Source organism: Acanthamoeba castellanii (genome assembly GCF_000313135.1).
Source record: "Acanthamoeba castellanii str. Neff unplaced genomic scaffold scf7180000084653, whole genome shotgun sequence".
In the NCBI taxonomy this organism is placed as follows: Eukaryota; Discosea; order Longamoebia; family Acanthamoebidae; genus Acanthamoeba; species Acanthamoeba castellanii.
Window position 1 is genome coordinate 27,489 of NW_004457247.1, and position 10,595 is coordinate 38,083.

A 10,595-nucleotide genomic window follows, 5' to 3' on the forward strand; every position below is an offset into this window, starting at 1 on the left:
GCACGACTACGCTGTCGGTTCGGCTCAGTACAGGTAATGTTCAACTTGCCTGCAAGCCGAGGGAGAAGCTGGTGCTCACAAAGAGTGGGGACCACTCTGTCGGCAGATGGCTGGAGGCCAATCTGAAAGCGGTCGACAGGAAGCTCACCCCGTGGTTGGTGGTGGGGTGGCATCGGTACAATCCACCCTCCCTTTCTGGCTCTGGGTTCGACGCTGACCTGAGACCTTCGCCTAGGCCTTGGTACAACTCCAACTGGGTACACCAAGGCGAAGCCGAGCAGATGCGAGTGGCGATGGAAGGTGCGGTAAAGCTTCTTTAGACGGCCATCCACCAGCCTGGCCTGACATTTACGTTGTTTTGCGTTCATCTGGCCAGAGTTGTTGTACGAGCACAAGGTGGACCTGTGCGTCACTGGCCATGTCCATGCCTACGAGCGGTCGCACCCGGTGTACAAGCAGGAGATCTCTCCCGATGGCCCAGTCCACATCACCATCGGCACAGGCAAGCTCACCTCCTTTTCTGCTTGATCCCACCGAGCTTACCCCGTGTGTGTGTGGCTGTGGCTGTGGCTGTGGTCACAGGCGGAACGCCGGAGGGTTTGGTCAGTTCGTGGATGGGGCGGCCTACTTGGTGCGTCTTCTTCGAGCAAAGTCATTGCACATCACACAACCGCTGAACTGGAGGGGTGGCTCGCAAACGGCAGGTCGGTTGTGCGAGATGCCAGCGACTGGGGTTTCGGGCGACTGCAAACGTTCAACGCGACCCACGCCCAATGGGACTTCTTCCACAACGACGAAACGATCGCCGACTCCTTCATGCTCGTGCGCCAACGGCACTCAGCGCACTGAGTGTATATAAGATACAAAAGGTACAGCTACGAGGCATGTAACAGTCGGAGTGGCGTACACGGACTGATGCATCATGTGTAGCATTTACCGTGGCAGGAATCGCAAGGGGCGCGGTAGTGCAGGCTGCCGAGCTCCTCCGGACCAAATATACCCCACCCGCCTGCGTTCCATGAGCGCGGTCAAGGGGGTCAGTCACCACCGCACACCCGACCCGCATGTGACGGGGCTCGCAGAGGAAAATATACCTTTGCCCTTGCATTTTCTACAAGGGGCCAGCTCGTCGGTCGGTAACACGCAGTTGCCTTCGCACGTGGGACACGGGAACTTGTACAGCAATTCCAGCACATCACATACGCCCAACGATCCTATGCCCCCCTTGGTGGGCCACCAGAAACCGCCGTCATCAGCACGAGTGGTGCGCAACTCTGCCATGAGCAAGACGGAGAAGGTGAGGTGCGTACCAGGCCTCCACACTTGGGGCAGTCGTAGTGCTTAAAGGGGAGCGACTTGTCGCCCTTGCACGCAGGACATGGCCGCTTGTAGTGCATATCAAAGCGGTCGCAGGCGCCGAAGGTCCCCCAGCCTCCCTCGCCCCTGCACTTCATACAGGTGTGCCTGGATGGAGATCACCGATCGAGCACACCACGTCAGAGCCGCACAAGCCACGAGGAAGAAAATGCGAAATGTACGAAGTCGTGCTGGTGCTCGGCGGATAGGGAGGCAGGTGGTAGAGGGGAGGTTGTTGCTGTTGATGGCCATGTTGAGCCGAGGGCTGCGGATGCTGGTGCGCCGTGTATTGATCGGGGCGACCTTGTTCGGCGGGAGGCCCCGAGTGAGGCTGGTGGTGGGCTGGTGATGGGTGTTGCGGCTGCTCGTGGCGGTAAGCTGGAGGTGGTTGATAATATTGAGCGGTGGGAGGCGGGTAAGGCCGCTGGGGTTCAGCGGGAGGCCCGAGTGAGGCTGGTGGTGGGCTGGTGGTGGCTGATGCGGCTGCTCGTGGTAAGCTGGTGGTGGTTGATAGTGTTGATGATATTGAGCGGCGGGAGGCTGGTAATACTGCTGGTGAAGAGGTGGTTGCTGGTATTGGTATCCACCTTGGGGCGGCTGTTGCTGCTGCGGCTGTTGCTGTTGCTGCTGCTGGAACTGATGGTGGGCTGATGGTTGGTGATGGCTGTAGTTGGATGGATGCGGAGGCTGCTGCGACCCCGGAGGCGAAGGCAACTGTTGGTACTGGCTCGTGGGCTGGTGATAATGAGCCGGAGGTGGGAGATAGGCGTGTTCAGCGCTGTGCGGCTGGTTCTGGGGCTGGTTCTGGTTCTGGGGCTGCTGATGGTGGCCGTAGTGGGCCTGTGGTTGGTGGGTCGGAGAGTGTGGAGGAATGGGCAGCGACTGGCAGTGGTCGATAACCGGGCGGCGACTTGTGGGCGGCTGCAGGCTGTAGCCCAGGACGGGAATCACGTCCCAGCACTCGTACGTCTCCACCGCGATGCGATTGGCCAGCACCTCGTAGTTCGGCTCGGCGCACACGTACTTGCCGTGGTGCGACCGGAATGCCACAAGCGAGCCGTGAGACTCAATGAGAAAGTACTCCCACACCACGGGCCGATCTCTATCGGCCACAAGCCTGCCCGAAGGCTGCCATGGGAGAGCCAAGGTGAGTCGAAGGAAAGAATAAAATAATCAAATAAAAATAAACCATAAATAAATAAAAAAATAGAAAGCGGAGGGTTAGGGTACCTCGGCACAGAGGTACTTGCCGTGCGCGGACATGAGGGTGACGCGCTGGTTGGTGCGGGTCATGTACCAGGTTTCCCCTTCCTTGGGTTCCTCCTTGTCGGCCACGACGCGCCCCGAAGGTTCCGCGCTGAGGAAGAGCCCGTGGCTCGACAGCAGGAACACCACACTCTCTGCCCCCCCCCCAAACAACATGAGACATGGGTCCGGGCAGCTCAATTTCTAACTGGGACGCAGGCACGAACCGGATGGGATGTACGGGGACCCAGGGCCGGCAGAGAGAGACACCCCACCAGCCGCTGCGCCACGGCCGAAGTCCATCTTGTGGTGTAGTGTTGTGCTCGTGCCGGAGTCTTGTGTAACAAAATGTACCGAACACAACACCCGGTTGGTCAGTGGGTCTGGTCGTAGTCGGCCTCGAATTCGCTGACGCTGTAGGTCGCGGTCCGGTCGTGGAGTCGCGGTACCGTGGCGTCGGGGAGGGCGCGCAGGAAGAAGGGAGAGGAGATGCGCCCGAGCGAGCCACACGGGCCTTGGCTCGGCCGCAACACGACCTTGTGCCGTGCGGCGGGGAAGTAGGAGGCCGTTGCGTGGTCCATGGTCTCCCCACAGAACACAAGGAGGTGGAAGCCGTTTCGTGTAGCGTCGGCTCGTTGCGGTGCGTACACCTCCTCCACGGGTATCCATCGCGCGTCGTGACCGAGCGCTCCCGCCTGCCAGATGTGCAGACCAGGCACGCGTGAAATGGGCACCAGTGTCAGCAGGCCGAAGTCTTTGTGATCCTCAAACACCTCCTCGCTGTTCGTGTCGCCTTCGCTGGGCTCCGCATCAGAAAATGGAGCGCGTTGCTGAACTGCGCGATCGTAGTGGACGAAGCGCAGCAACGACGCCGATGGCCCTCCTGCCACAATCAAACTCATGGTTAGCGAGGACTCCACACAGGCATTGGGGATGTAGCGCCGACCTGTCACCAGGTCCATAAGGTTCGTGGTCTCGCCGGGTACAGGTTCTGTCTGCCAGTGGTGTTGTAGGATCTGCAGCAATGCCAGCCCTGCAGGGCAATATAGTGAACCAACGCTCAGCAGGTGGCACTGGCCATTGTGCCATGTTGTTGCCGAACGCACCAGTCGAATGGAAGAAGTCGAACCCGTTCATCAACACGGCCAGCTCGGCACACGACACACCTCCGCCATGCTCCCCTCTGCGCAGCTACGACAAAATAAGGAAATAACAAGTGTACAAAGATTTTTTAAAAAAAGGGAAGCACCTGTAGGAGCTCGTAATCGTAGAGACGGACGTAGCCAGGGGGCTCGTGCCCGCTTGAGCGAGCGGACACTTGTGCAGCTTCCTTGTCCTGCGCTGCGCGGGAGAAGAAGCGCCTCGCTGCAGCTTCCAATCCGCCGACCTTGTGGGCCTCAGCCCACAAAAGGCAGAAGCCGTCGGTGTGCAGGCGGTGACAAAAGTCCTTTCGCTTTGTCGCCGAGGTAGTGCCGAGCAGTGCGCCCAGAGGGAGAGGCTCCATTTTGCTCTTTTCGTTTCGTTTGAGCAGTTTGAAATATCGGATTAGTCGCCCAAAAGTTGCGGAATGTGGTTAGCGGAAAGGTGGGAAATGCGAAAAAATAAATATTCGATTGCCGCCAGCAAACGCACACGATCAATTGATAAGAAGAGAGTACGAGGAAAAGAAGGGGAGTAGGCAAGAGGCAGAAGGAACAAGAGAGCAGATCCGCGAAAAAGAGATTGAGCGAAACGTGTCTGGAACTCCACGGCAACAGCACCCGAGATGAGCCAAATCAAGGAGGAGATCGAGCGGTGGTTGAAGAATCATCCGCAAACACCCTTTACTTTGAATGGAAAAGACGAGTCAGGTGGCTACGATTTCACCCTCGAGCCCAACGTGCTTTCATGGAAGCTCTACGTAGACGACGAGACCGGCAAGCCTGTGGTACGCCTGCTCGTGCCGTCAGGTTCCTTAGTTGCACGTCAGTAGCCTTATGGTCGCTCTGGTCGTGCAGCAAATCTTGTGCGAGACCGACAACCCCGACCTGCAGACGTGGGCCATGCTCCTGAACATGCACATCGCCGACAACCCGCAGCGGGGCGTCACCGATCTCCTCGGGCGTGCTGAAGGTGCGCTCGAACCGAAGTACAGGCCCAACGCCACAGCGAACGCACCCGCCAATGGCGCAGAGAAGGCAACGACGGGGGAGGTGGTGGAGGAACAGAAAGGTGCCAATCCCGACGACATGGAGCAAGAAGGAGAAGAAAAGAAGTCTGAAGGAGGTGCCAAGGTGGTGAAGAGCGACATATCGCGCTGGAAGAAAGACAACGCGCTCGACATCAATCTCAACCTGCTGGCTGTGCATGAGGACAAGCTGCAGGCTGAAGCCACCATCGGACCGGAGTACTACCCGTTCCAGATCCACTTCAACGCCGAGTGGAAGCCCATGGTAAGTGTTGTACAAAGTCTCTTGTCCTGGTATCTGCTTTCTGACTTCGCTTCTGCGCGCAGTTCATCCTCTCGGATGCGTCGGAGATGCAGGCGTACGTGACCTCGGTGAACGAGCTCCTCGACCAACGAGCCAAGGACGACCCAATGACGGTTGCCGATATGCTCGACATGCTTGCGCTCGAGTTCACGTCTGCCACGCGGGTAAGTTCCTTCAACTTGTCCTTGTTGCAGTTGAGCTTCCGCCCCGCGCAGGATCATCTTTACTTACGTGCTGCCTTGCCCAGAGTGCACGAACGTCCTCTCCCTCCTTCCCCACGATGATCACTCCGTACGATCGCCTCAAGACGAGGAGAGAGGAGGCGGAGAACAAAGCCCCGCAGAAGGACCCCACGCTTCTGGATTGGGAGGAAGTCATCATTCCCGAGCTTCGGCGCTTCCTCTACCGCACCAACGCTGCCCACTACGAAATCGAGGAGTGGGTGCGACGCGTGCGAGCGCAGATGATGCTCGGCAACGAGAAGGCGCTCCTTTTCGTGGCGAAGGAGATCCTGGGCGGCAATCGACCGTCCAGCAAGATCCTCCCCTACTTCCCGCTGCACTTACGCGAGAGGAATTACAGTCTCTACCGCCAGAGCGAGCCTCAAGAGGCTGGTTTGCTGACGTCCGAGGTACATCCACAGCCGTCCTTACACCAAACATTCGGTTCGGACTTATGGGCTGACAGAACGCTATATTTGTATCACAGGGAACAAACGAAGCCACCGAAAAGCTCAGGGAAGAGTGGGAGATGATGAAGATGCTCAATGAGCAGAACTCTCAGTTCACTGCTGGCCCATCTGCCAATGATCTCTACCACTGGTTCGTACCACCAACCCTCTCGGTACCATGGCACACATGAGGATGCTGATGACTGTGACGCAGGAACATTCGCTTGAAGAACTTTGACTATGACAGCGACCTGGGTCAAGATCTGACCGAGTACACTCTCATGGTTGACCCCATGGCAGTCTCCACTGCTGAGTCCGGAGACGTACGAGTCCAGCAGGCCGAGATCCTCATCGAGATGAAGTTCCCGCCTAACTACCCCGAAACCGCTCCCCAGTTCCGGCTTGTCCGGCCCGGCCTCCGCATGCTTGTACGTTGTTCCTCCGCCTCAGGTGAGGAAGCGGTGTCACTGATCTATATTTCGTCTCTTTCGTAGAAACCGATCTCCAGCCTCAACGTGGGTCACGGCATATCGGTCGAGGACTCCGTACCGTGTCCTGATGGGGAAGTGGCCGAGGCCGCATCCAGCTCTCCGACAAGCATCACTCCTTCCAGCGACAGTATGGATGAAGTCAATCCGCTTTCTTTCTCCATGCAAATCGAAGATGCGAGTACGGCTTCCCTCTAGACGCTCAACCTAGCTCAAATACTTGACTGACCGGTACCTTGCAGGCAAGAAGGGATGGAACCCCAACATGTCGGTCTTTGACATGATCATAGCGATTCGGGAGGCACTCGTCAAGTCTGGCGCCCGGGTGGACATGACCACGGCCACCGCTGGCTACGGTCTGCCCACTGTTAACTCCTTCTGGCGGAAGTACACGGCTCGGTCGCCTGCCTCCTTCAACAGGCCCGAGGTCGAGCAAGGCGGCAAGATCATTCTGCCGGTCTCTGCCATCGAGGAGCTTACACGAGAGCTTGACACTCAATCCGACAGCTTGGGCTTCGAGGGGTACCCTTCCAACTTGAGTCACCTGTTTCGCCTTCACTGTGGCGCTCACTCAAGCGTCTGCAGTGGCCCTGCCTATCTGAGGCAAAGCGACAGCCAAAAGAAGGAGAGCACCATCATCTTCGAGGTCACTGGAGCGGAGAAGAGACGACTCTTCTGTGGCGTACTCGAGTTCACCGCCGAGCCCGGTCAGGTCTGCCTGCCCAAGTGGGTGATGGACCAACTTGGCATCGCCGAGGGGCAGTCGGCCCAGCTGCGAAGGGTCAACCTCCCGAAGGGGACAGACGTCAAGGTTCAGGTAGGATACACCACCCACCTAATGCTACTTTCTTGCTTCCCTCCTCTTTTGCCACGTGCTAATTGTATCCTTTATCAACTTAGCCCCATTCGGCCGAGTTCCACAACAGCCAAGACAACCCGAAGGCCATGCTGGAGTGGGTCCTACCCGACTATGTCGCCTTGACGGGTACGCCAATCGAACAGCTGCGCCAACTGCGTCTTCGGTCTTACTGACTCCTTTGTGGGCGACTTTTGTTAGCTGGCGAGACGCTCGTTTTGACGTACAACGACAAGAAGTACTCCTTGGAGATTCTCGAGGTGGCTCCCGGCAGAGCTGTGTCTCTCATCGATACCAACATCAACCTCGACTTTGCGCCTCCCCTCATTGGCGAGATCAAGCCAATAGCATCTACCACCACCACTCCCGCCGAGGAAGAGAAGAAGGAGGCTCAGGTACCTAAGTTCGCCCTCTGCCGGCACACTCTTGTACTAACATTCATTTGGCTTCAGCCCGGAGCAACGGTGGGAGACCTGGACGTCACCGACCTGAAGGAAGGCGTGGATTACAAGGTCTGCGGGAACTGTCTTAAGGCGGTGTCGGCACAAAGCTTCGCCATGCACGAGGCCCGGTGCGCGAGGATCAACTGGCGTTGCGACAAGTGTGGTGCTGTGGTCCCGACCGCACAGAGGCAGGAACATCTTCAAACCGCGCACGCACCGACCAAATGCGACCAATGCGAGGAAGAGGTACGACAGTTAGAAACACACACAAGCTTTAACAGTCTCTGATTGTCCGACGCGCTGCGTTCCCTTAGGTCGAAGCATATCTTCTCGCGAAGCACAAGGAAGAAGAGTGCAAGCAAAGGCTGGTATCTTGCGAGTATTGCGAGCTCAAGATGCCGTACATATCCGTCTTCCAGCATCAAATGAAGTGCGGCGAGATCACCGAGGTGTGCCCTGAATGCAAGCAGCGCGTCCGAAGGAAGGGTACTACACTGGCCTTTCCTTGTGGTAATTAATTACTCCCTGCCACACTTGCTCACTCCTAGTCTCTCCTTTCGTTATCACTCAGACTTGGTGGCGCACCCTACTGTCTGTCCTGCTCTGAACCGTCCTGCGCCTGTACCTGTTAGCTCCGCCTTCAATCTCGGCTCATATGCCATGCGGCGGAGCCCCTCCGTCTTCGTGTGCCAGAAGTGCTCCACTGGCTGCGATTCTATCGATGACCTCCAGGTGTCGTCCGCCGCTTGCACTGCTGTTCTTCTGCCTCGCCTTGCTCACCCTTTTCCCCGCTCGCTTGCAGGTGCACATGTTGACGGTGCATCACGGAGAACCGGAGGCGGACAATATGCTGGAGGAGACGCAGTCTCAGACGGAGAAGCCCGTAGACGTCATCGAACCACCGCGCGACCTCAAGAAATGCTCTGCCAGCAATTGCGACAAGTACGAAACGGACCAGGTCAAGTTCAAGCTCTGCGCTCCCTGTAAGGACGTGGGCAAGAAGGTGCCCTACTGCAGCAGGTCAGTCCTCACCCTTCTCTTCCCCTTGTTGAGTACTATTTTTATTATTTCTGGCTCAACCCCTCTTGTGTGGCGTGTCGCAGATCGTGCCAGGCTTACGACTGGACGCAGGGCCACGTGAGCGTGTGTGGCAAGCCCGAGGAACAGCTAACGCCACCAGCAGAAACGGAGGCGGCACGCAACGGCGACAGCGCGGCGATGGACTTGGAAAAGGAACAGAGCCAGAGCTGAAGCTGAGGCGACAAGACATGCGGTGTTCTTCGCCACACGGAGGAAAAGGAGCATTTTCTTCTTTTTTTCTGTGTACACGGGCATTTTCTTCTTTTTCAAGAAGGCTGTGTTTTATCCTATTTTGGTACCAACACGTAACGCCTAACGGAGAACCAGGGTTCAAAAAGCCTAACGCTTAGGGAACGAACAACTCCCATCTGCAGAGAAGACCTCTTGCAGTACGCTTCCTCGTGTACGTACAGCCTCGGCTCTCTGTTGATGTTCTTGCTTAGCCCCAATCTTTACACCCAGAATGAGCACACCAGCACCTCCGAATGTGCGCTTGCGGCCTGCGGTGGGAAGACCGCTCCCCCCGGGGCGTCCGTTGCCCTCCCTTCCTCCCCCACTGTATCCTACGTCACCTGCGCTGCTGGGCTCATCGCTGGACCTCTCTACCGCCTTCCGAGGAAAAGGCATCGGCCACAATCCGATGTCTGCGAGCGTCCCCCACACTGCCCACTCTCCGCTCCTCAGGAGCCGGGACTCCGCCCCCTTACTTGGTTCCTTCGAGAACGAGCAATAGCCCCAGCAACCTCAGGAACAGCAACGGCAACAACAGCTCTTCCCCAGAACCTCTCACCAGCCCTCGCCTCTATCACTTGGGCTCTCCTCTGCCTCAACAAGTCGGAGTGTCGCCTCCCGTGCCAAGAGGTTTGCCCCCCGCCTTGCCGCCGCCCTTATCGGCCAACGAGGAGGTCGCCCTGCGCCAGGAGTTCTTTGGGCACCCGGACCGCTCACGGAGGAGACTCAGCGGGTTAATGGGGAAACTCCAGACGAAAGACGTACGCCCCAGCCCCGCTCTTGTTGTCATACTCATGCGGGTAGCTCATCACAATGTGCCTCCACCGCCACCACTCGTAATGATAGGCCGGGCAAGTGAAGATAAACCCCTCCTTTGAGGAGAGCGACGTGGTTCTCACGAGCTACCTCTACAAGAAGAAGCTGAAAAAGAGCGCTCTGGCCTCTTCTGCCTGGAAGTACCGCTTCTGTGTACTCAGGAACAGCGGGCGACTATTCTACTACCCAAACCCAGCGGTACGGGTTGGACCGCTTTGGCTCAGTAGAAGTCCAAAACACTGACCCCATGCCCAATCAGTCCACCACACCGCTGGGCTTCATGGACACCTACGCCGTCCAGGTGATCAACGACACTGGAGATGAGAAGATTGCATGCTGGGATATAGTCGGTAAGCTTGCCGACGCCAGCCTGTGTGTTATGGGGGCTCATCATTCTGTGTCGTTCGTGGCTTTGCAGGTCCGGGCATTGGGTATAGGTTTGCCAGCGATACGTTGGCCCTGAAGGAACAGTGGATTGCGGCCTTCCGGAGCTTCGCGCCTACATCGCGACAGTCGGTCAACCCTAGCTCGAACCTGCCGTCGGCGACCACATCTGGGGCGGTGGACCTGCGAGCCGAAGGGATGAACGAGCTCGTCAGCACAGAGAAGGCGTACCTACAGAACCTCTACTCTACTATCGAGGTTCGAGACCTCCCCACCTTCACCAACCTGCTGACGCTAACGGGCGGCAACCCTTCTTGCTCATCATTCCTCAGCTGTACAAGAACAGCGAGGACCTCACGGACATGGTGGGTCTGGCCGAGACGTACGTCCTCTTCGCAAACATTGAAATCCTCAGCCAAGTCAATCGGCTCCTGTTGGCGATGGTGCGGACCAACACACCTCTTTGGCGAACATGCTCACCACGGTGCGCGTTGTGTTCAGCTGGAGAAGGAGCACAAGCTGCCACCAGAACAGAACGTGGGCCGAGTGTTCCTA

The 10,595-nt window shown here is 57.6% G+C and overlaps 5 protein-coding genes and 1 pseudogene across 5 annotated transcripts in view; 3 read left to right on the forward strand and 3 right to left on the reverse strand.

Moving 5' to 3' along the window:
• Positions 1 to 920: 920 nt before the first annotated feature.
• On the reverse strand, positions 921 to 1,454 carry ACA1_103330 (uncharacterized protein; the record flags this gene model as incomplete). The annotated part of the gene is made up of 3 exons (XM_004332931.1): positions 921 to 1,009; positions 1,095 to 1,224; positions 1,311 to 1,454. 3 exons carry the CDS (start codon positions 1,452 to 1,454, stop codon positions 921 to 923), a joined length of 363 nt encoding a protein of 120 aa, XP_004332979.1.
• A 333-nt stretch (positions 1,455 to 1,787) lies between these two features.
• On the reverse strand, positions 1,788 to 2,904 carry ACA1_103340 (fascin subfamily protein; the record flags this gene model as incomplete). Its single annotated transcript, XM_004332932.1, has 4 exons — positions 1,788 to 2,046; positions 2,081 to 2,484; positions 2,587 to 2,756; positions 2,829 to 2,904. 4 exons carry the CDS (start codon positions 2,902 to 2,904, stop codon positions 1,788 to 1,790), a joined length of 909 nt encoding a protein of 302 aa, XP_004332980.1.
• A 71-nt stretch (positions 2,905 to 2,975) lies between these two features.
• ACA1_103350 (uncharacterized protein) lies at positions 2,976 to 4,105 on the reverse strand (the record flags this gene model as incomplete). The annotated part of the gene is made up of 4 exons (XM_004332933.1): positions 2,976 to 3,484; positions 3,548 to 3,634; positions 3,708 to 3,792; positions 3,851 to 4,105. The coding sequence occupies 4 exons, from the start codon at positions 4,103 to 4,105 to the stop codon at positions 2,976 to 2,978; spliced, it is 936 nt and encodes a 311-aa protein (XP_004332981.1).
• A 261-nt stretch (positions 4,106 to 4,366) lies between these two features.
• On the forward strand, positions 4,367 to 7,788 carry ACA1_103360 (annotated as a pseudogene).
• A 136-nt stretch (positions 7,789 to 7,924) lies between these two features.
• ACA1_103370 (MYND finger domain containing protein) lies at positions 7,925 to 8,780 on the forward strand (the record flags this gene model as incomplete). Its single annotated transcript, XM_004332934.1, has 4 exons — positions 7,925 to 8,015; positions 8,101 to 8,261; positions 8,332 to 8,549; positions 8,633 to 8,780. The coding sequence occupies 4 exons, from the start codon at positions 7,925 to 7,927 to the stop codon at positions 8,778 to 8,780; spliced, it is 618 nt and encodes a 205-aa protein (XP_004332982.1).
• A 1,123-nt stretch (positions 8,781 to 9,903) lies between these two features.
• Positions 9,904 to 10,595, forward strand: part of ACA1_103380 (RhoGEF domain containing protein) — a gene marked incomplete at both ends in the record, with an annotated part of 1,580 nt that continues 888 nt past the window's right edge. Inside the window, 4 exons of the mRNA XM_004332935.1 lie at positions 9,904 to 10,006; positions 10,075 to 10,298; positions 10,373 to 10,483; positions 10,542 to 10,595. Coding sequence (XP_004332983.1) covers positions 9,904 to 10,006; positions 10,075 to 10,298; positions 10,373 to 10,483; positions 10,542 to 10,595 — 492 coding nt within the window. The remainder of the gene's footprint in view (positions 10,007 to 10,074; positions 10,299 to 10,372; positions 10,484 to 10,541) is intronic.